At 47.5% G+C, this 22,302-nt stretch overlaps 8 protein-coding genes across 8 annotated transcripts; 4 read left to right on the forward strand and 4 right to left on the reverse strand.

Annotated features, from left to right (window-relative positions):
• The first annotated feature begins 1,098 nt into the window (after positions 1-1,098).
• On the forward strand, positions 1,099-2,665 carry L228DRAFT_96225 (hypothetical protein). The gene is made up of 7 exons (XM_018337017.1): positions 1,099-1,431; positions 1,494-1,503; positions 1,592-1,615; positions 1,670-1,814; positions 1,889-2,200; positions 2,277-2,404; positions 2,486-2,665. Exons 1-7 carry the CDS (start codon positions 1,266-1,268, stop codon positions 2,550-2,552), a joined length of 852 nt encoding a protein of 283 aa, XP_018189980.1. The 5' UTR covers positions 1,099-1,265; the 3' UTR covers positions 2,553-2,665.
• Positions 2,666-3,747: 1,082 nt separating this feature from the next.
• L228DRAFT_266766 (hypothetical protein) lies at positions 3,748-6,572 on the forward strand (the record flags this gene model as incomplete). Its single annotated transcript, XM_018334909.1, has 3 exons — positions 3,748-3,941; positions 4,040-4,457; positions 4,545-6,572. 3 exons carry the CDS (start codon positions 3,748-3,750, stop codon positions 6,570-6,572), a joined length of 2,640 nt encoding a protein of 879 aa, XP_018189981.1.
• A 103-nt stretch (positions 6,573-6,675) lies between these two features.
• Positions 6,676-7,183, forward strand: L228DRAFT_96273 (hypothetical protein). Its single transcript, XM_018337018.1, has one exon. It carries the CDS (start codon positions 6,779-6,781, stop codon positions 7,130-7,132), a length of 354 nt encoding a protein of 117 aa, XP_018189982.1. The 5' UTR covers positions 6,676-6,778; the 3' UTR covers positions 7,133-7,183.
• A 3,539-nt stretch (positions 7,184-10,722) lies between these two features.
• L228DRAFT_281504 (iron reductase domain protein) lies at positions 10,723-13,402 on the forward strand. The gene is made up of 7 exons (XM_018335891.1): positions 10,723-11,069; positions 11,251-11,421; positions 11,498-11,569; positions 11,647-11,907; positions 11,996-12,396; positions 12,457-12,644; positions 12,702-13,402. Exons 1-7 carry the CDS (start codon positions 11,021-11,023, stop codon positions 12,940-12,942), a joined length of 1,383 nt encoding a protein of 460 aa, XP_018189983.1. The 5' UTR covers positions 10,723-11,020; the 3' UTR covers positions 12,943-13,402.
• L228DRAFT_281505 (SNF2 family N-terminal domain-containing protein) lies at positions 13,368-16,319 on the reverse strand (the record flags this gene model as incomplete). The annotated part of the gene is made up of 1 exon (XM_018335892.1): positions 13,368-16,319. One exon carries the CDS (start codon positions 16,317-16,319, stop codon positions 13,368-13,370), a length of 2,952 nt encoding a protein of 983 aa, XP_018189984.1.
• A 1,004-nt stretch (positions 16,320-17,323) lies between these two features.
• L228DRAFT_245361 (40S ribosomal protein S21) lies at positions 17,324-17,904 on the reverse strand. Its single transcript, XM_018332139.1, has 3 exons — positions 17,773-17,904; positions 17,406-17,668; positions 17,324-17,345 (listed from the first exon to the last, which is right to left on the reverse strand). Exons 1-2 carry the CDS (start codon positions 17,802-17,804, stop codon positions 17,440-17,442), a joined length of 261 nt encoding a protein of 86 aa, XP_018189985.1. The 5' UTR covers positions 17,805-17,904; the 3' UTR covers positions 17,324-17,345; positions 17,406-17,439.
• A 479-nt stretch (positions 17,905-18,383) lies between these two features.
• Positions 18,384-19,152, reverse strand: L228DRAFT_266770 (hypothetical protein; the record flags this gene model as incomplete). The annotated part of the gene is made up of 2 exons (XM_018334910.1): positions 18,384-18,991; positions 19,044-19,152. The coding sequence occupies 2 exons, from the start codon at positions 19,150-19,152 to the stop codon at positions 18,384-18,386; spliced, it is 717 nt and encodes a 238-aa protein (XP_018189986.1).
• A 749-nt stretch (positions 19,153-19,901) lies between these two features.
• Positions 19,902-22,176, reverse strand: L228DRAFT_96353 (inosine-5'-monophosphate dehydrogenase). Its single transcript, XM_018337019.1, has 4 exons — positions 21,841-22,176; positions 21,476-21,784; positions 20,324-21,269; positions 19,902-20,253 (listed from the first exon to the last, which is right to left on the reverse strand). The coding sequence occupies exons 1-4, from the start codon at positions 22,037-22,039 to the stop codon at positions 20,058-20,060; spliced, it is 1,650 nt and encodes a 549-aa protein (XP_018189987.1). The 5' UTR covers positions 22,040-22,176; the 3' UTR covers positions 19,902-20,057.
• Positions 22,177-22,302: the final 126 nt, after the last annotated feature.

The following is a 22,302-nucleotide window of genomic DNA, read 5'->3' on the forward strand; positions in this document are numbered from 1 at the left end:
CTGGAAAGGTCTGGGAAGAAGCCGTCAAAGTGTTTGAAGCGAAGAGTACATAGCAGGCATAGATTCCTTAAGTAACCAACCCGGGGATGTGTAACTCAGTGGTACACGCAGGACGCAATATTGCCTTTGATCATTTTGCGCATTGTTTCAAGGCACGTGACAAGGAAATATAGTGAAAGAAAATTTGCATTGCTGCCACATTATTTTTGCTATTGTTTCCCTGACTCTAGACCGAGAGAGAACAGAGTTAGTGGACAATTGTACAGTCGCCAATGTTGGTCTGGGGGCGGGTGGGGGATTCGGCTAGAGATGAGATTTTGTACTTTTGTACATCAAGGGCGCGTACAGCAAGGGGTTTTTCGTATTGAAGAATGGCAGATTGCGTTGTAGCCAAATACTACCGGAATAGAGGCAGAGAACAAGGGGAAGTGCGCAGCAACTGTCTGTATTGATTTGAAAAGCTATCAAGTATCTACCATTTTCAAATACCGTGGGAACTCTTTGATGCTATATATACAGACGTTCTCATGTTGTTTCTTTGTGAGGCTATGCTGATCGTATAGCCCCGTTAACCCGACCAGCTTCGGTGGCGCAGCCAAGAGAGTTATAGCGCGTTGGGCGGCCCCTGGAGGGCGAACCCCGAAAAAGCTTGGCCTCGGTCCCGGCAGCGGTTTGGCCAGAAAAGGTCGAAGCGCGAATTGGGGGATTTATTGGGGCAGATTCTGGCTGGATTCGCCAGATAACGAGAGAGAAGAAAGGGAAAGGGGGTCTGGCTGACACCGCTTTATATCACTTGTGCATTAGATTGTGGTGGTACCATACCGTGACCCTTCGGCGATTAAACGCAGTAATCTTACAGTTAACTGCCATCTCTTCCCACTCCAACGAAACCCCCGGGAAAGCTGGCCCGCCTAAAGTCAGACTAATATAACTGGATTCCCCCACCGCCAAGAAGCCAAGAAACGGATTTCCCCCAATACAGTTCCCTTGCACGCGACATTTGGATTGTTTCTCCGTTCCCTTTCATCATCCGGGCCCATATCTTTGCCTTATCACGCATTCCCTTCAGGACGCGCCCCAGCTCATCTCCCTTATACTCGAGCCACGGTCCATCCCGGCTCTTTATTCCACGACAGATTCACTTCATCCCCGCATCATGCGCGACAGCCGACGATAGATTTAGACCCTCGTCACGACACTAACGGAGGGCATGGTGATTTGAACAATCATTGACCTTGCATACATACGATTCTCTTTTCTTCGCCATGCTCTTCCGACACATCACTCACCTGCTCAGTCTCGCCTGCCTCCTAGTGGGAGTCACGACGGCAGGTCCAATCAAAAAGAGAGACGCCGACTTTGAAAGTGTCCGGACCAAATTGGACAAGGATCACAGCGGAAAGGGCGGTGATCCAAGATCAAAGTATTTTCGTAAGTCATCTTAGAAATTCTTCACACCTCATGACGAGCCCCCAATCACTAACTCGGATTAGATGAGTCTATGTGAGTGCTCAACTGGCCCTTGGTTGCCAGAGGCCTGCTTTGGCCGAATCGTTCAGTCCCGCTAATCTAATTGCTCTGCAACAAACAGCTTTCATCCGCATTATGACGGCAGGCAAGTCTTGAAGCGATGGCATTTCGGATTGGATCTTGACTGACTTTCGAATAGATTTGCCGGAAGGGAATTGACCTACGATGAGAAAAGGGAATCGCTACCTGACCTCGTCCGCACATATCTAGCGACCATGGGCAATATCGGAGCAGAAACATGGCTAATGCATGGCTCGCTCCTGGGTTGGTGGTGGAATCGAAAGGTGTCTTTTCCCCTCATTGATCCCGGGTTTTGCGTTCCTTTTTCGGGAGTGGAGTCTGACCGTAGCCAATGCAGATCATGCCGTGGGATTCGGACATTGACGTACAAGTTTCGGAATCGACGATCCATTTCCTTGCGGAGTACTACAATATGACTGTCTTTCGATACAAAACCCCGAGCGTGCCGACCGGGAAAGAATATATGCTGGAAGTAAATCCTCGCTATACTATCGTTGATATCAGGGATAAGTTGAATGTTATTGATGCACGATGGACGGACATGGATAATGGGCTCTTTATCGATATCACTGCTGTTCGACCGAATGAAACTGCGCGTGCAGAAGGAAACGCAGGGGCTCTGATGTGCAAGGACAGGCATCATTATCAGGTAAGTAACAATACGCTGCTCTCGGTTGGGTTCCTGACTGTCTATGCCGGGACACTGTACTGATGGATACATTTAGGAGGAGGATATTTTCCCGCTAAGAGATAGCTACTTTGAGGGCATGCCCGTGAAGATCCCATATTCTTACGCCGCGATACTTGAAGAGGAATACGGGAAAAAGTCTTTGATAAAGACGGTGTTTCAAGGGTATGTATTCGTCTCGCTATGAAGGGGAGGGGGTCGGTTGCCAGCTATTGGAGCTGTTCGAGGCTGACTTTTACTGTGCAGGCATAGGTTTAATCAAGAGAAGAAAGAATGGGAGCCCGTAAGGCAAGGATTCCGACAGCATGCCTAATCCACTTTACGCCTCACGCTTTCCTTATGACATCCCACGATGAACAAAAACATTGCAGCATTCACGAGCATTCTAACTAATCGTAAATTAGTTTACCAAGACCTCCGGGTCGGCGGCCAAAACCCCCGGTGAACCCTGGAAAGGGTCGGCCCATGCGGCCCAAGCAGCCGGGAAAAAACTAATTAATAAATCTTTGACCTTTCACTACTCCTCCACCGTTTGAAAATGGCGCAGCTTTATTCAGATCATTTGAACCATCTATTCAGGGATCATTTTAAGGGGTTTCACCGTTACTTAGCGATCAAGTATGAAGAAAGCTTTTCTTTGATGGGCAAAGCGGCGTTTGGTTTGTCGTCAGGGGGAGCTACACTCTCTGTCCCGTCTCATAGCATTTGCGTCTACTTTTCTGCAACTGTATTTATGATCTTTGTGTTACGGTCGAGGTTGAGGGGCAGGTGGGGATTGCAGGTCATTTTTATGATTTTCCACCCATATGTTCAGGGTTCTGGAAAGTATGGGGGGATTCATGAAGTGCGAGCAACGTTCATTATTGGCAGCAAAGACTTACTCAGCTTGCCTTGCTTTATAGGTTTTACCCTTTCGAGCATCATGTGGACTGCTGTATTTTTTAATCAGTTGAATAAAATCCGTCTGAACAAGAAGATAAATAATCTGTTGTACGATTATCATCACTGATAAGATAAAAAGAGAGGCGTGAAACCCTGACCGCATTTTATGACTAAGCCCTACCCGCAACCGTGTGGTGGATGAGTAACGTAACCCGCTCATGGTTCCTCAATGAATTTCCAAATCTTGCCAGATGCCCATATGACAAAGGCAACTTATTAGGATCCTTTGTTCTGTCTGTCTTTGATTTTGCACAACGAGAGATCATGAAGCATAAGGTACATACAATCATATAGCCTTTTAGATTGAAAGCCAACGACCACTGCGGGCTTGGTGAGCAGCTCAGCTCCTCTTCCTACCGCCTGTTTGTCAGTCGCAAACAGCCAAAACGCCCCAAGTCCGCCCGAGAAATAAAGTCCGAATGCCCGACATCGTCATCTAACTACTGTCCATCGAGCATCTTTGATTACCAACACGCACTTATCCCACCAATCCTGGGTGGCATGCAATTTCCACCCCTTGCTGACATTAAGGCGAACCCAATTTGAAAAAGAAAATACAAATCGAAATGGAGTTTCCTAGCTCCTTTCAAGCAGCGGGCGCTCATGATAGCCCTCATGAAGATCATGAGGCACGCCGCCCGTCGAACCCATCCTCAACAGCCTCCCCAGCTTCTCACCGTAGCCCGCAAAATACCATTACTTCTCCTCACCAACCGGCCATTAATATTCGCTCTTGCATCACCTGCCGAAAGCGAAAAGTGTTCGTTGATCCGAGTCCACATTGCTTTTTGTGCCGGGGACTTTTCCCCGGAACGTGAAGGAAAAGGTTGCTGACGATAGGATTTGGCTTGGTTCTAGAAAATGCGACAAACGCCAGCCTTGCTCCAATTGTACCAAACAACATATTCCATGCATCTTCCCGTCTCCTGGTCGCGCTCCAAGACGGCCCCGCCATCCGCCTCATGGGGAACTCTTGGCGCGGCTGCGGCGACTCGAGGGAGTCGTGCAGACCATGGGAGGCGCCCAGCCCGAAGTCAATGGAAAGACTGAGGAAAAGCAAGATGACGAAAAGTCTCCTCTCAAATCCGAAACCGGTGTAGATATTGCCAATCCCGAGCTGGATGAATTGACCCTTCCCAAAATCTATCGCATTCCAGGTCTTAAGCCAGAGAACTCAACAGCTGGTGTCGAGCGAGAGTTTGGTCGCCTCATGATTATTGAAGATGGCAGGAGTCAATACGTGAGCAACAGCTTCTGGGCAAACCTGAATGACGAAGTATGTGGACTCTGAATGCAGAAGCGTTGTGCATGCGAATATTGTCAGATTGGGTGGCTAATGCGCATTGCTTTGGTTGCTATACAGGTTCAAAGCCTTCAAGGTATTCTTGAACAAGATTCAGAAGACGAAGAAGACTATTCAACCCCCGATACCAATCCAAGTATTTCAATTCACAATCATCAAGGCTTCTTGTTCGAATACAGCTCACTAGCAACAAATCTTCGCAAATTTCATCCCACACCGGATCAATATGATAAGATGTGGGATTTATACACTACGAACATCGATCCGCTTCTAAAAGTTCTGCACAAGCCTAGTGCCGCAAAGCAGATTCGGCAATGGAGAGATAATCTAGACAATGTCCCCAAAGGAATGGAGGCGTTACTCTTCGCCATATATTATGCCGTTACGACGAGTCTGACGCCCGAAGAGACTGTGCTGCTGTTCAAAGAAGAAAAGTCAACTTTGTTAGAACGATATCGGTTTGGCTGCGAACAAGGTCTTGCTCGGGCTGGCTTTCTCGATACGCAAGAGATGATCACACTCCAAGCCTTCGTCATCTTCCTAGTGTCGGTGAGACGGCACGACGATAGTCGGTTTGTATGGTCGCTTACTGGTCTGGCGATCCGAATCGCTCAATCCCTGGGACTGCACAGAGACGGCACGAATTTCAACTTGTCGCCATTCGAGATTGATCAAAGACGAAGGTTGTGGTGGCAAGTTGTGCTGTTGGACATTCGCTCCTCCGAGGACTATGGGACGGATCCAAGTGTTGTAGAGCAGGCGTTTGATACGCTTCTTCCATATAACGTCAACGATTCTGAGCTTGATCCGGATATGAAGGACCCGCCAACGCCCCATCAAGGCTGTACAGAAATGACGTTTTGCCTGATTCGATTTGAAGTAACGACCACCCTTCGCAGACTCCAGTATATCCCGCCGGGTCCGAGCACATGTCATTACCGGGCAATGACTGCCACGCTTCAAGAAAAGGAAAAATGGATCGAGGAGTGTCATGAATATTTGGAGGAAAAGTATTTGAAGTACTGTAATATGAACGACCCACTTGACTGGGTCAACGCGACGGTGGCACGGTTAATCATGGCCAAGATGTGGCTGATTGTTTATCATCCACTTCAGCGGAGCCCTGACGGACCAAAATTGCCAGATGATACACGCGATCGATTATTCGTCACGAGTGTGGAAATCATCGAATACAGTCGACTGTTGGAGACGGAGCGGCGTACGTTCAAATGGGGTTGGTTGTTCCGCACATATGTGCAATGGCATGCCCTGGCTTTTGTCTTGTCTGAGCTGTGCAATCGAACCGAGGGTGAATTGGTGGACCGAGCATGGCGGGCGATTGAGAGTGTCTTTGACGCATGGGGCGAATTTGTCGTGGAGACCAAAAGGGGCATGCTCTGGCGCCCGATCCGCAAATTGGTTCAGAGAGCAAGAGCTGTGCGAAGTCAAACCGAGTGTGCTCGTTCTGTAGAAGCGGCTGCTGCTGCGACGGCTCCGATCATGGCAAGTCCGTCCACCACGAATAATACTGCAGACTGGGTATCAACCACACCACTTACCACAACAAATTCGCGGCATTCAATTCCGAGCGCTTCTTCTTTGGCCGCTTCACCACTAGAAACGCCCGGGACGACGTCGGCCACGCAAAATATCAATCCTAATGCTAGATACGGCTACACCGGTGGTAGTTTCGGCGTTCTTCCGGCGTCTGGAATATTTGCTGGCGGTGCTGCTCAACAGTCATTCCTTCCATTAACATCAAGTCCCATTACATCAAGTCCGATGACGACGAGTCCTGCTGCGTCGAGGGCGCCACAGCTATCACCGCAACAGCAGCAGCAGCAACAATCATACCATGTAGCACAACAGTCTTTGCCTCATCAACAACAACAACAACAAAACTTTGCGACCGATTTCAATAGTGTTTGGTCCTCGCCACAGGATCTAAGCAATGCCCCTGGTACGGCCATGCTTGACTCCTCCTTGGACGAGCCTGTCGATTGGGAGAATCTGGATGCCTTGATGAGGGATTTTCAGAATAACGCCAATCCTGGCATGACTGTGTTTGAGCCCATGGAGTGGTGGTGAGAGATGAATGCCGACATTTGAGCATGCATTTGTCAAGGCCCTTGGGCGTGCACTCTTTAGTTTCTTCTTTAGTTAATAGCCCTCTTCTCCGTCAACGATAGCAGTCGTGTGTTTGTCATTAACTTTTTTACTTGACCGCGATGGCGAATTGACAAATGAGCGCACGCAAGCACAATGTACGAGATGAAAAGTCACTGACACGATAGATGTTTAACACGGATTTTCGGACATACACGGCGTTGTTATTTTTACGATATTTCGTTATGAGTTTCGTTCGATCTGTATCTATATGTTGCTTACTTGTATCTAGTGTCTCTCTCTTTTATCTCTTCTCTTCCATTATTCCCTTTTTGTCATACTGTATCTTTTTTGGCTCTTTTATTTTTGGAAACAAGGGCGTGATGAATCGCAGGATACCATTTTTTGGTTTTATGTTTATATATCTTATGTTTTATTACAATTCATGTACGGTATTGATACCAAATACGCTTCTGTGGTGTATTGTTTTCGCATACACATTTCAAACTTGCCCGGTCGACGAAACCACAGACAGCCGCTGACCAAGTGAGAAGGCCCAATAAACCTGAAAAGTATAACTAGGCTTCGAGTGCAAATTTGGCTTAAACCCAATGACGTATCTTGTGCGCTAGTTCATTGTTCAGTCATGTATGGGAGCCATGCAGCACAGTGTCAATCCAGTCATTCCGTTTCACAAATTTGGCATATGCTCGTATACCTCTCCCTTCCTCTTTGTGCATTTTCTGAAGAATGTCTCCAGTGGTATCTATGACGCGATGCATGATGTCGCTGTCATTTTGCCGCTGGGTCGTGGTCTCGCACGACTTGAGATATTTTAAACTTTTTCGGAGAGATTCATTCTCCCGCCTCTCCGACTATTTAATCCTCCTATCCGTCCCCGCCTTCATTCAGCTTTCCCGCGCATTTTGTTATCGCACTTTACTATAGTACTCAGCCCTCGTACTAAATTACTCCGTAACCATAGTCACAGGACTGCGTATCAGATCATGTTTGATAGGAACGGCAAATCGAGGCTGTGTAAGGTTTAGATCCCGTAGCGTAAGCGCGAGCGAGTCAGTTCTCGTACGAGGTAGACCTTTAGGGTCTGGGAAACAACGTTGGTACGTCAAAAGGTCCAAAGTTTAATTTGCTTTCTCTGATTTTATTTTCCACGAGCGTTTATTTAGCTCATGGTTCAAGTATAATGCCCGAACTGTTTCGGTGCATCTGCATGGTGCTTCAGAATCGGGAGAGATGTTCACCCGGACCGGCGCTCGTACATGGAGCAGTACTCGTATTAATCTAAATTTTTTAATTTTTTAAAAAAAGTTGAGAAAATTTGGTATGGCTCTGAGAGCAGAACTTCGTTCCTAAATTTGTGGAGACTGTTTCGACCTCGGTACAATATAAGAACAGCATTGGAGTAATATAGGGACGTGGATGATGCTGTCCTCCTAAGGTATATATGTAGATGGTCGAGATGTTGAATTAACGACTACACTAGGTAAAGTGGTGCAGGCTGATTTGCATTTCAGCCATTCATCCTACGCTAGGCGCAAATAATGTAAAATGGTCTTGTATAGTCTGAAGATCTACATTGTGCTTGTTGATTTATTGATCTGCATGCCAAGAGGGAACTTTGATTTGTTTTTTCTATTTGTTTACTGGATAGTCCCCTCGTGCCAATGCACTAGGTTCAAGGCTTCGGACTCCGAGGAGTCCGCAAAATGTATCAAGTGCGGAGCTAACGTGTGTGTGCGTAGCATGCGGCTTAGGTCATAAGGGAATTGTCACTATAGCTGTACATGCTCAGTGGGATAAAGAGGTAATTAGAGGAGGACTAGGATAGGATTTTTACTGACGCGACGAAATGATTGTTATATTTTTCTGTGTAGTATGGTGGTTCGTAGAGAAACACCTTTCCGTACGGTTATGAGTTCCGTTGTAAATAGCTTAGGTTGGCGGGGGTGACTTCACTAATTTTGAACGAAATTCACCACCGATACGTGGCCTGGAGATAAACAGACTCTGAAATAAGAGTAGAAAGATGACTTGTCAACACTGGGATATAACTATTGGTTACTCTGAGACTCCAGATTGAGACAGACCACGTCGGTCTGACTGTTCTATCCCTTGGCTTAGGTATGATTTTGTAGGAGAAGAGTGTTACTATTAATTCGAGTTATATTATTGAGACGACTGAATTAATCCCTTGATAGCTTTCAAATATGTCAGTTGACCACATATCGTATTTTCTCGTCCCTTGAGAAATATATCCTATTCAAGCATCTGACATTTATCCCAAATTAATTAAAGGTCCACGCGCATTTGTTAACTTCTATATTGCAATATTTTGAACGGACTGAAACATGAACAATTGTTGAGTCTTTTCTTCAATTCAACCTAATCCCAAGTCTCAGCGCATGCTTGTACCTGTATGGTCACGATTTATGATCCTATTTTATCCACTCACCACTGGAGATGCAATTCACTCGAGCACAGACGTGATTTATTTATTTAATTAGTTTCTTTTACCATGGTAACCCTGGAGTCCTAGACAGCCCAGGCTGTTTCAATCCCGAGGATCCTCTTACGCCTCTGTCTTTGTTTTCCCTCGGGAAGCGAAAAAGCCAAGAAAACCCGCCCAACAAATCAAGCAAAGATCACTGCCAACAGGTGCCCTGTGCTTAAGTCTAGCGGGAACAAACAAGACCAACCAATTGTAGTTCCGAGCCTAAAAGGAGTCAATGAGCCTTAAAGATAATACGAGTCACTAACCACACAGTACAGAATTATATTGGAGCATCTATAAGGTACCTTGGGAAGAATTAAGGATAACGGTACTTTGTCCCCTAGGTATGAATGCAGAAGCTTTCGGGAGAAAAAAAAAGATGTGTCCAAGGTAGAGTGATTACAGCGCGCAGAGAGCGGAAAGCGGAGAGCGGAGGGATATTGGTTCCCGAGACACGACACGATTCAGTGTGAGATGGGCACACACACTACAGGAAGTGCACCACAACCAGCACCCGCCGACAAAGTACATGGACCCAACCACAGCACAGCCCTAAGTTCAAAACCTGAATCTGAAATCTAAGTTGGTAGTCATGAACTTGGATTCAGCCCATGACTAAGTAACGTAACGTATTTAGTACACATATACATCTCTGCATCAGCACGAGATTAAGGACTTGCAAGACAGGGAGATGTCTGCTTTCAAAGCATCACGTAAATCAGGCACTTGAATGCTCGTGTAGATTTATTTGGAATTTGTCCTGTCTTGGGGAAACCTTGTAATCGCGCATCATCTTAGGCCCATGTGCGCGTGCGTGGTTGTTTTGTGTGGAGGCGTAGTCCCAACCTGTGCATGCTTAAATTGACCATACGCTTTGCACCGAGTCGGAGAATTACAGTGATCCGACTGTGCTAATGCTAAAATACGTGCTATAATAATTTTTCAAGAAAAAGGAAAAGGTTAGAAACGTGGTAGAAACGCCCAAATCAAAATCTCAGGTCGCATGTTACTGGTGTTCGGAGAAAGTGTACATTACGGCGGGAAAATCGCCCGCTCGGTCTGCGTATTTTTATCCTCCAAACAATCAACTATATCTCAATATACTAAACATTGTTGTGGACTTTTGGTAAAGAACAAAATGACAACCAAACTCTGCTCCCCGAAGCTTTCCTCATAATGCCAATCCCTTCCTGATTCTTGTATAGCCTACAATGACATATGAGGTCCCCCTTCGGGACGTGGCTTGCGCCAAAAGGGGTTTGGGAACGAAGGGAGGCGCAGAGGGCGGGATTTGCAGATTACTGCGGGTTGGTGATGCAGTATGGAGAAACCTTTTGGGAGAGATAGTTACGTGTGTGAGACAAAACGCGGGGGGCCAAAGGGAATGGACATTTTGCATATTATATTTCTCCCCCCGTCGTCGTCATCCCTTTCTTGGGAGACTGTAATACCGCACTCCAATCAGCGACAGCGTGATACTAATACCTTGCCTTACAACAAGAGCTTTCATACCAAAAGCATTGTTTCCACGAGCTTCAGAACATAGGCATTGATCCTTCCTAACCCCCCCCCCCCCTCTCTGTCTTGGAGTTAATTGCATGTCACGTCTTTGTCGACGGCGACCATCTCGAACAGCAGACGCGAATACGTGTCTTCTGACCATTCTCCTGCGCTCCTTGGTTTTCTTGGACTTCTTGGAAACCTTGCGCAAAAAGCTCTAGCAAGGCATATCGCATTTTGCAAAAGACACAACAACGCGCATATACGAGGGAGCCTCTGATTCCGCCAATCTGACAAAGGATCATCATCACAATTGAACTTGCTTTAGCCACGAAGGAAAAGTTGGACAGGCGTGAGGATAGTATTAGCAAAACGAAAACCTAACGCGCCTAGCCAGCAAGGCTTTCAAGTCGACGCAATGGTGCTGCCAATTCAGCTTCGTCGCGTCATTCACGCGACCTTGGGTGGTAAGTGCGTTGTCATCTTGGACTTTGATACCTAAAAATGCCTTTTTACGAGACTGTGTGCCGTTTCGCTCTCATGATTCAATACTTTTCCGTGTCATGATATGTTCGTGTGTGGTCGTCGAGTCTCTGGCGGCCTGGTTTTGCCCTGCATCAAAAGACAATTAATGACCGATGTTTGCAGGCCTCGTTCTCTTCCAAAGCATTGTTGATGCCGCGAGCTCTTCGCAGCCGGCCTCGTCCTCTTTCAGCGTGAAAGATGGTAGTGGACAGCTCAGCTTCGCAATTAATGTTCCAGATGATTCCAATGATATCTTCTTCCATATGTCTGCTCCAAGCGACAGTCAGTGGGCAGGTATGATACGCACATCTAATGCCCTTCAAAGAGGACGATGCTCGATGATGCTAATACCACACGTTGGCATTTAAAGCTGTCGGTGCCGGGGGTGGAATGACTGGCGCATTGATGTTTGTGATTTACCCAGCAAAGTCTGATTCTTCCAGTAAGTCGTCCGTAGTTCTATTTAATATGAGCGTCTGTTCTTGTGTTGTTTGATAAACCTAATTGTAAGTGATCTAGATGTCACGCTCAGCCCCCGCATTGGCCGAGGGCATTTTATGCCAACGTTTGCTCCAAGCATTGACATTGAAGTCCTTGATGGCACAAGCATCTCGGATGACGTATGGACTGTCAATGCCAAATGCTCCAACTGTCGCAACTGGAACGGAGGTTCTCTTGATGTAACTTCAAAAACGCAGCCGTGGATTTATGCCGTGGGCCCATCTGGTAGTATGGCAAGTGATTCACAGGAAGCCAATATTCAACAACACCAATTCTTCGGTATGTCTCGTCCGCTGAAATTCTCTTCTTGCTTTATCGGCAAGGGGTATAAGATCCGAGTATGGCTGACATGAGACATGCTGAACAGGCCACTTCACACTGGATATGGTTGCAGCAACAGGCAAGTCCGGTGTGCCAGGAGGAGGCACGTCAAGCGCTTCACCGAGCTCCTCAACATCAACCTCCCCGTCTAAAACAAGTAAGACCAGCACGGCTAGTCCAACAAGCGGTGGTAAAGGAAGCCACAGCGGAGATGATAATAACAGCGGCAACTACTCCAGCGGCCCAATTACTAGCCCCCCGCATTGGGGCATTGTTGCTCATGCAGTGCTCATGTCACTTGCCTTTGTCATTTTCTTCCCTTTTGGTATTCTTTGCCTGCGAGCCTTTGGCAAAGTCCGACTGCACTGGATTGCTCAAGCCTTTTCGACAATGGTTCTCATTGCTGGTTTCGGGCTTGGCATCTATATCAGCAAAAAGGGATCTATGGTAATAACCCGCAGAAATTTCGCGCAACCAGATTAAGTATACTGATATAGACCTCAACAGTTCAACAAGTTCAACGCGCCACATCAGATCATTGGTTTGATCGTCTTCGGATGCTGCATTTTGCAGATCCCTTTTGGCACTGTTCATCACATGATCTTCAAGCGCACCAGAAAATCCACGGCCATGGGCCTCCTCCATCGCTGGAACGGCCGCATATTCCTTACTTTAGGTTTCATCAACGGCATTGTGTAAGTTAATTTTGGCTAGATCCATCGACGCCTCTTGCTGAGACAGTTTCACTGTAGTGGTCTGAACTGGGCCGGCGATAATCGTCAAATTATCCCCTATGCAGTTGTCGGTGGCGTGCTTGCGATCATGCTGGCCGCTGCTATCATCTTCACGGAACGCAGGAATAAACGCAAAGGCAATTATCAAGCGCAACGTCAGTCGAGCGTGAGCCACGAAAGGCACGGCTCGTCCGATGACAATGTCCGGCTGACAGATCTAGGTGACCACTCATCACCAGAAAGAAAAATCAGGGTGTAGGACATTACACCTCTGAAGGGTTGCACGGATGCAACAGGCGTGATAATATTTTGCATGAACTTTGATGGTCAGGTCTTTGTTGTTTTCCTGGAGTAGCAAGGCATGACTCGGTCCGGGAAATTAGGATAGTTTCTGATTGTTACATTAGGAGCTTAGATCGAATTGCACAAGCATGGTTTGATTGAGCTCAATCAGCGTCTGTCCCGATGGGGACTTTGTCCTTTGGGCTCAAACCATTATGATTGTATCAAGCTGTAGTTTCAATCTGGCATTTGTCGTCGCTGGATCCTGGATCCTTGCTCTCCTTAGACGTAAAATCACGCAGCCCTTTGTTTGAATGGGCAACGCTTTCAGTAGTCAGCCGTATCAGCCAAGTCAACCCGAGCAAGGATCTAGATGTGCAGTCAGGAAATCAGCCGGGGCGCTCAACTGCTGCCCAACCTCTCGCGGCGAGCTTTATAAAATTTGTCGAGGCAATTGCGTCTTTGTGCGGCCGTCCAGCTCTCAACGACAAAAGCGAATTCAATAGGATCCGTAAACCCGAACTCTTTGGCCATGGTGCAAAATTGGCGCTTCATTACTTGTGGTGGCGGGCGATATCGATATCGAAAGGGGGCATCTTCAGATTGAGCCACTTGGCTACTGCGTTGAAAGACATATTCCTGAGCCATGTCAACATCGTTACCAGCCTCCTGAGCTCGTTTACTCAGTCGAGTTTCAATTTTTGAAGAGCCAACAACTTCGGAATTCTCATGCGTATATTCAACTCCAGCGCCCGCAAGAATGGCTTGGACCGCGTCCACTTTTTTGTTCCCCTTAGGCGTAGCTTGGCCACCTCCAGCGGTGTCAGATGGCAAATCTGCTTCACCTGTGACCAAAGCAGCAAGCTGGCTCATAGCCCTGTCCTCATCCGTATTGTCTGACCCTTTGCTGCGCCGAAAATTCAGAGGGTCACCATCATTATCAGCGTCATCGTCGTCAAGGTCGAGGCCTACAACAGCTACCCCGGCTTTCGATTCCGCGACGTTGGTCTTATTAACAATTTCTCGGAGGACTATATTATCACCTTGATAAGAAAAAAGGTTTCGCAGACCAAAGATCTCGCCTTTTTGATCATGCTTTTCCTGTACTCCACGAAAATATCGACGCTCCATCGAGGCATTGTATCCAATATTTGCCTGCTGCTGCTTGTAAATCTGACGGGCGTAGACAATCTCCTCAATAGTTCCAGCTGAAACGAGTCGGAACACCTCGACATCCCGAAGTTGTCCAATCCGATACGCGCGATCCTGCGCTTGCAAGTCGTAGCTTGGGTTCCAATTTGGGTCAACTACAACGACCTTGTTTGCCGATGTTATGTTCAAGCCAACACCTCCGGCGCGGGTGGAAATGAGAAAGACAAATTGGGTAGGATCGCTGTTGAAATCATCCACTGTCTTCGACCGCTCCTCATAGCTCATGGCACCATCTAGATAGCTGACATTATAGCTTGTATGAGTGAAAAGCGTCTGCAACATTTTCAGTAGGCGGACGCTGTGTGAGAATACAAGCACCTTGTCCCCATTACCATGCCAAAAACGGAGAAGCTTCTTCAAAACCTTCCATTTACCACAAAATTCTGGGTTAGAAAAGGTCACGATAGAGTCACGGTTTCGGTATAGCTCCCGCCATTGCTCCGGTACCGCCAGCTCTAGCGTTTCGAGATCCTTTTCTTGCCTTTCCCTGGCGTCGCTGCCTTGCGGTATGAGAAGTGCAAGGTGGTTGCTCAGCTTCTGAAGATTCATTATGGCCGGAAAAACGTATTGCTGCCACTTTTTATCTCTGACAAGCTGGTGGCAGCACCAGCCAGCCTTGTGCCCAGAGCCACAGGGGCATGATTCAGATGAGATTCGGATGGCTGCAACGATATCGCTGTCAAGGTATGATTCATACGCTTCGGCCTGTGTCGGTGTAAGTGGGCAGAATACGACGCGGTCAGTCTTCTTGGGGAGCTGGTCAGCTATTAGTGATTTCATCCGGCGCAGGAAATATTCTGGCAATAAATTCTCGACAAGTTTCTTCGCAGTCTTGCGCGCCTTGCTGAGCTGAGAAATAGTCGCATCATGAGACTGGCCGATCTTGAGGGGATCGCTGATGCTTGTCCTCCATGTTGAGATTGGCCCAAAATGCCCAGGATTTGTCCAGTTGAGAAGTGTCCAGAGTTCTTCGTACTTATTCTGAATTGCTGTTCCAGACAAGCCTATTCTGCAGAGAGCATTGATCTCGACCATTGACTTGGTGATTTCAGAAGAACGTTCCTTTATAACATGGCATTCATCGGCAATAACACAATCCCAATCCACCAAGTTGATTGCCTCTCTGTTCAGCCGGTAGGTAGTGTAGGTTGTAATCATAATCTCCGTTCTCCCGGTTTTTGCAGCTTCTAATGCCTCCACTTTCGTATCCCCATGAAAGATATCGACATGCCACCAGCCCCATCGTTCCAATTCAGCTCGCCAATTTTCTATCAGCGTTCCCGGACAGATGATCAAGGTGATGGGATACCATCGATCATCACCAGCTCTTCGCATTTTCCGCATCCTCTTCCCGTCCCTCTCATCTCCTGTCTTTCCATACGCTGCAGCCAGAAACGCAATTACTTGGATCGTTTTACCAAGACCCATGTCATCACCAAGGATACCGCCTCTTTGGTACACAAAGAGTTCGTGAAGAAAGGCTGCTCCTTTGACTTGATAGTCTCGAAGCCATTGTGCAATTGGGGCAGGAATTATCCCAAGTGAATGAGGTAATATTATATCTTCGTATCGAGAAGCTGGTTTGCCCATTGGAAAATCGGGTCTTTCTTTCAAATTTTCGAGCCTGTCGTCGTCAAAGAAATCTATGCCATCGTAGTCAGGAGGCAGTTTTAGCCCAGCGTCTTTTAATCGCTCTCGGCTTTTCTCAAACTCTGCTCGACGGTCTTGAATATGATCTGGGAGAGTGTACTCCATCAGAGCATCATCCTCGTTCGATTCATCGCCATAGTCTCTCTGCCTTTTGGTTGATCCTTGCGCTGAAAAGCCATCTCTCCTGGACCTTTTCCCGACTATCGTATTGCCTTTGCGAGACTTGGACTCTTTCTCACTGACGGGTGCACGTTTTCGCCGCGCTGAGTTACGGTGTTTGAACTTTTGATAAGCAGACTCCGGATCATCATCATCATCTGAGAATGCGACCTTCACGCCTTCCAATTCTCCATCTTGAACTCGAGCCTTGCCCTTTGCCTGTTTAAGACGGCCATCGTCACTCTCAGTCTTGCTACCTGAGGCGGCGCCAGCATCTTGTAAGTCTTTGCTGACGACATTTGTTATCAAAAGATCATCATCACTTTCTTCCATTGCTCTGCACAAACGCGTTTGGCGCGAGAATGGATAAAGCTGAACGCGAAGCGATGCAGGGAGACGCGACAGATGACGTTGATCCTCCCGATAATATCAAAGTACGGTGCTCAGTAACTTGTCCCAAAAATTTCCCAAGAATTTGTGCATGGGAATTTATATTTGACGGCAGGTTCAAAATGCATATCTGATTTATTTACAACATTCTGTTTAATTTCAAATCCATGTGTATTACTGGATGAGCGTGGTCTACAGTGATTGACCTTTTGGTCTTTTACTCTTTTCAAATGGGTCTCTAATATACCGGTGTCTTCCGTCATTCCGTTTAACGCAGGCATAAAAGCAGTTGCTAAAAATACCAGCGCGAAACTAGGCCCATACATTGAAGCCCATCACATTTGAAGATTCTGGGCTGGGGAAAAGCCAAAAATATATGGTGCGGTATTTCAGACAAAGCAATTTGGTAATTGGGACAGCCGGCTCAAATATGTGTTTTCGTTGTGAATACCCAAAAGCATATAGCAAAGGAACAGACAACTCTTCGGATTTCCGAATTGCAGGTGGCTAATAGTAATTGGGCGCATTCAGAAATAGGGCGTGTTGGGGAAATGGTCATGGCTTTTTGGATATTATCATTCCATGAGGTATGGTTTTAATGCATGTCCGACCCGTATCTGTGCTCCAGAGAGATGCTCTGACACTGCAGCTCTTCAGAAGGTCAGAGATCGATCTGCGGCTACGGAGAAATGATCTCCACTTCCTCATTCACAATGATCACCGAAGTGGGAATGAGAAAGCCTTTTGAAGCCGGGAGAAGAAATAATCGGAAACATGCACGATCGCACAGGGAAAGCGTTCGTTAGACACAGGTCAAATGCGTTGAGAAACGAGAGAGATGTTCATAAAGATATTTTCCGACTAAGATGATGGATAGTCATTAGAAAACTGCTGCATGCCTGACCAGCAACTCAGCTATCGAAGTATCATCCAGCTCAAATTCCAGACTCCCATCCGTCCCGAAGACATCTGAATCAGCAGTGTCAGCCTCCATCCTTTTCCCACAAGACCTGTACAGTGTATACCCACCTCTAACGCACCCAAAATTTACCCGACAAAAGTTTTAACGGTTGGCGCTCCAGACGTTCTTGAGGAAGCCATCCCGCTGGGCAAGGCGGTTGAAGCTGTCGTCACCCTCACCCATGGCACGGACGAAACCGCAGAGGGCGTAGCTCTGGTTCTCACCAGTGTATCTGCCGTTCTCATCGACCTTGCCGACGGAGATCTGAACCGAGGCGTGATCCTTGGCCTTGATGATGCGGTTGGTCGCCGAGCACTTGCGCGGGACGTAACTGAAGAATAATCTGTTAGCCGGGTTGATTTTCCATGATGCGACGATCGAATTTCTCAAGTCGGATTTTGGCGGGATCGGGAGAGGAGGGGAAATGTGACATACAGGTCGACGAGCTCGCCCCTGTCGTTCTCCATTTTGACGGTGAGGTAGAGGTATAATTTGACGGACTGGGAGAAACGGCGCTTTACGATGAGGGATCGTTGTTGGCTGCACAGAGATTGAAATTCGCGATCTCGCTTCTGCCCTACATTCGACCTCTCGACGGGATTTGTGGGTCATGTGACCGCAATCTTGATCTAGCCGAGCTCGACAATATTGTCGTTTTGGCCCGGGTAAGCCTGCGTTCCTGCTAAGGGTGGTGCCTTTGGTCAGGAAGTCGAATGGCAGGTGCAAATGGCTGCTGTAGAAATAGTGATCAGGCGCCTGGCAAATTTTCTCGTTTCCAACGACGTTACAAAATAAGATGTCTTAAGAAAGATTTTGTGTGGGTTTATTCCGTGGATTGTTTCAAAAATATTTCTACATATGCGACTTGTTCTTCATTCTTCAAAATTCTATGTTAAACGTCATTATAATGGTGCCTTTAATAGAGTGATCATGATGATATACAAGGACCAAAAGTCCAACGAGCAATCCTACTAGATAAGACGTCTTTCCGCGATAGTTTAGGATTTTCTTTCTTAGTTGCCAATTGTCACCTTTCTGTTCTCTGGTTAGAGCTTCTCTCGTGCTGCCTTGAGCACATTAGTTTTTGATGAAATTTCCAGATCTCTTGGACCATTCTTCCCAAAATTGACGAGGATTACTTGATCAGGAATTCCAGACTTTCCACAATCTTCAAGTTCTTTTCCAGCTTTGTCTAATGCTAATGCGGCACGACCACTCCCCTTCTCCCAGAGAATCACCCGAGGACACACGTATCTTTCGCCCCATGGAGGATGTCCGGACTTGATGAAAGACAACAGCTCGGCCCTCTGACGCTTGAGCTCTTCAACACTATCGATTGACTCCTGAGATGGCATGTGTAAGAATTGAGAAATGATATGCAAAAGATAAAACTGCGGGGGAAATAATATAATATCATTAGCACGTGCCATGGAGAGCCACCGAGCAGCGGGAAGAAATTCAGCGCTGGTGTGCTCAATTCCACCATCCGATGTAGGGATCGGGACCGTAGTCTCATGAGGTATGAGGTTTGCATCATGGCAGACGGCTGGATTTGTGGTCCCTTGAAGTGGCAGGAAATACAAGTACATCTGCGTTGTAAATCGGCGAGAAATGTTCGTCGGAGTGATCCAACGAGTAAACGGTATGAGATTGTCTGAGTTCGTTTAGAAAAAAAAAAGACCACTTGAAAAAGGTGAGTTATATACCGGTGTCAGGCACTGCCTCCAAACCTTCAAGCCAGTCCACAAACTTCAGATCGGCTTGGTGTATGGCTTTTCGTGCTCGTTCTCTCTCGTGCTCAATCACAGAAATCATCCTAGAGCCATCCCTCTGTTTCGCAAGAAGTATGCCACTCTCCTCGAAGCATTCTCTAATTGCTCCAATTCTGTAGGCCTGCGAGTCCTCGTGCGCGGCTGGGTCAGCCGGGGTCGGCAGTTGACCATCTTGACTTGCTGAAAGATTTCCGCCAGGGAATACATGTGCAGAAGGAAAAGAAGTAGAAGATTGAACTCGATGTAGAAGCAGTATCTCGTTCGATGGTGATATCAGAAGTATACTTGGACTATTTAGCTTGCTATAATGGAAGTATCCAGCTGAAGAAAATGGCACCTAGAACTTGGTCGCGGAACACTTGGAGGCTTCGGAAATCCCATTGGTCTCTTGGTAGAGTAGCGTCTACTTTCTGACCTGCTCGCACAATACCCAATTGTCGTAAGTCCGCTCTCCAGCCTTACAGCAACACCGTTTCCTGTGCGTGCGTTATGACTGGCTCCTCGGCCAGAGTTGCTCCTACCTGGGTTAACTAGAAGTGGTGCTCGCACTGCCCAGTTCGAGAGGGCAGCAGAAATTTGAATGAGATCAAGATGATGTGCAAAACGCAAAAGCCGAAAATGGCCATTTAATGCCATGTGAATTACAAACAGATGTGCGTATCACTTTTATGGCAGTTTTGAGAAACATACCGGCTAACATCAAGTGGTCGCGGGGTCGTCTGAGAAATGATGGTTTCTGAACCGAAGGAATGGGTCGGGTATTGACCCGAGCTTTTGAATTACTAGCCATAATAGAACACAGAACCCTCCGCAAAAAAACGCCCCAAATTTTTGCATGCTACCTTAGGCGTGCTACATGAATGATGCCTTAAAACTGAAGGTAGATTTCATACTCTAATCATCTCGCGTTGCCCATGGTCTCTTTGCAGGAAAGAAAAAGGGACTCAATTAAGAGTAAAGCTTCTTGTCGAAGCTGTGGAGACCGTGCACGTTACCCTCGGCCTGAGCGCTCACAGTTCGGAGCTCGAAACGGACCTTGCCGTTACGGACATTCTCTCTGAGCTCCGACAAACTCTTCTCACCAATGTCCTGCAGCGAGTGCTGAAGACCGGCGAGGAGATAGGGCACGAATTTAGTGATCGAACTATCGAATTGTTAGCACCCAAATTTACTCGGTTTTGTCGCCAGTATAGCTGGCAAGTGAGAGACCATACCCTCTATCGAGCACAGATCCAGAGACACCTTGAGCGACAAGGAGACGGTCGCCCTCGGAGAAGTAACGAGCAGTTCCAGCATTGCTGGCCTTAGAATTGGCAGCGCCAGCACCAGCCTTCTTATCCTCCATGGCATCGATACTGCCCATGCCACGGTAAGCCTTGACAAGCTTGCCCTCACTGCTAACAAAGTACTCGCCGGGAGACTCCGTGGTACCGGCAAGGAGGCCACCCATCATGACGGTCGAGGCGCCCAGCGCCAGACCCTTAACAATGTGGCCAACGTTCTGGATGCCACCGTCGGCGATGCAAGGAACGCCGAAACGAGCAGCGAAGCTGGAAACGTAGTGAACAGAAGCAGCTTGGGGTCTTCCGACAGCCATGACTTCCTGAGTAATGCAGGCACTTCCGCTACCCATTCCAATGCGCAGACCATCAACGCCAGCCGCGATGAGAGCGGCAGCCTGCTCTTGAGTAACGACGTTTCCGCCGATCACGTCAAGGTCAGGGTAGGTCTTCTTGATGTATTTGATCATCTCGATCTGGAAGATGCTGTTGCCCTGACTGCTGTCCAGGATGGCAACATCAAGTCCGGCATCGACAAGCTTGGCCAAGCGAGCCTTGTCCTCCTCGCGGGTGCCGATAGCGGCAGCGCAGAGCAGCTGCTTGGAGTGGGGCAGCTTGGAGGCGAGGGGGAAGTGAAGGTTCTTCGTAAGATCAGAACGGGAGAGAAGAGAGACAAGGTTTCCCTGCTCATCAACAATAGGAAGCTTGCCCTTCTTCGACTCTCTCAAGACGGTGTTAGCCTCAGAGAGAGTAGTGCCGGCGGGAGCAGTAACGAGGTTGGTCGACATGACAACCGTAACAGGGTCATCGAGGTTGTTATGGAACTGAATGTCGCGGTTCGTGACCATACCTACAAGCTTAGAGCGGAGAGTGCCATTCTCTGCATGAATTCAGCATTAGTCATTTATCCCCAATATAGTAAGGTATACTGAGAATAAAGTGAGTGTCCACTTTCGCTTTCAGTCAAAATCATTTTCTCCCCAAGACAACGTGATCGTTGCGGATGAACGAAAGTTATGAATTTTTTTAGATGGAAACATCATGGCAATCTGGACAAAGGGGTAGTGAATGGAAAAGTAAACTCACCGGTGACGGGGAAACCACCAAAACCCCATCTTTCCTTCAGCTGTTTGACCTCGGCAACGGTGGTCTTGGGCGAGAGCACAACAGGGTCAGAGATGAAACCGTTCTCATAGCGCTTCACCTTGCGGACCATCTCAGCCTGTGCGTCAGGAGAGCAGTTGTGGTGAATGACACCCAGGCCGCCAAGAAGGGCCATGTGAATGGCCATGTTTTCCTCAGTGACAGTGTCCATTGGAGAGGACACAAGAGGAGTCTTAAGCGTAATACGCTTGGTGACTGGGGTATCCAGAGCCACAGCAGACGCGGGAAAGCCTGGAAAGAAGTGTCAGACCAGCAATTAGGCATCTTTGGAGATCATTCATAATTACCAATGTAGCCAGGCAAGATTAAAAAGTCGTTATAGGTGAGACCGCCATTGTTGGCCGAGTCAAGAAGAGTCTTGACATCGATTCCATCGCGGAGCGGGTACTCCTTCTCGAAAACTTGGAGGGCAGTCTTGTAGTCCAGAGTCTCCTTGGACAGCATGGACGCCGGAGCGGAAGAGGCGTCGCCGTTGGCAAGAACCATTTTGATTCAAGAATATATAAATTAAAAAGAAATATCAACAGGTGCTTGTTTTGAATCTGAGAATGAATACGTTCTACAGGTCGTAATGATCTCTGATCAAGACGGTCCTGTTGACGGGGTCAAAGTTTACCTTCTCCCAAGAAAGAAAAGAAAAAAAAGTTCCGCTGGGAAGCTGTAACGACCCTTTTGCTGTGGGGATCGCCAACCGAAAAAAAAGCTAAACCTTTTCCGTCTTTGAAATCACGGGGTCCTCGGCGTGATTT

This window comes from Xylona heveae (assembly GCF_001619985.1).
Source record: "Xylona heveae TC161 unplaced genomic scaffold L228scaffold_3, whole genome shotgun sequence".
NCBI lineage: Eukaryota > Fungi > Ascomycota > Xylonomycetes > Xylonales > Xylonaceae > Xylona > Xylona heveae.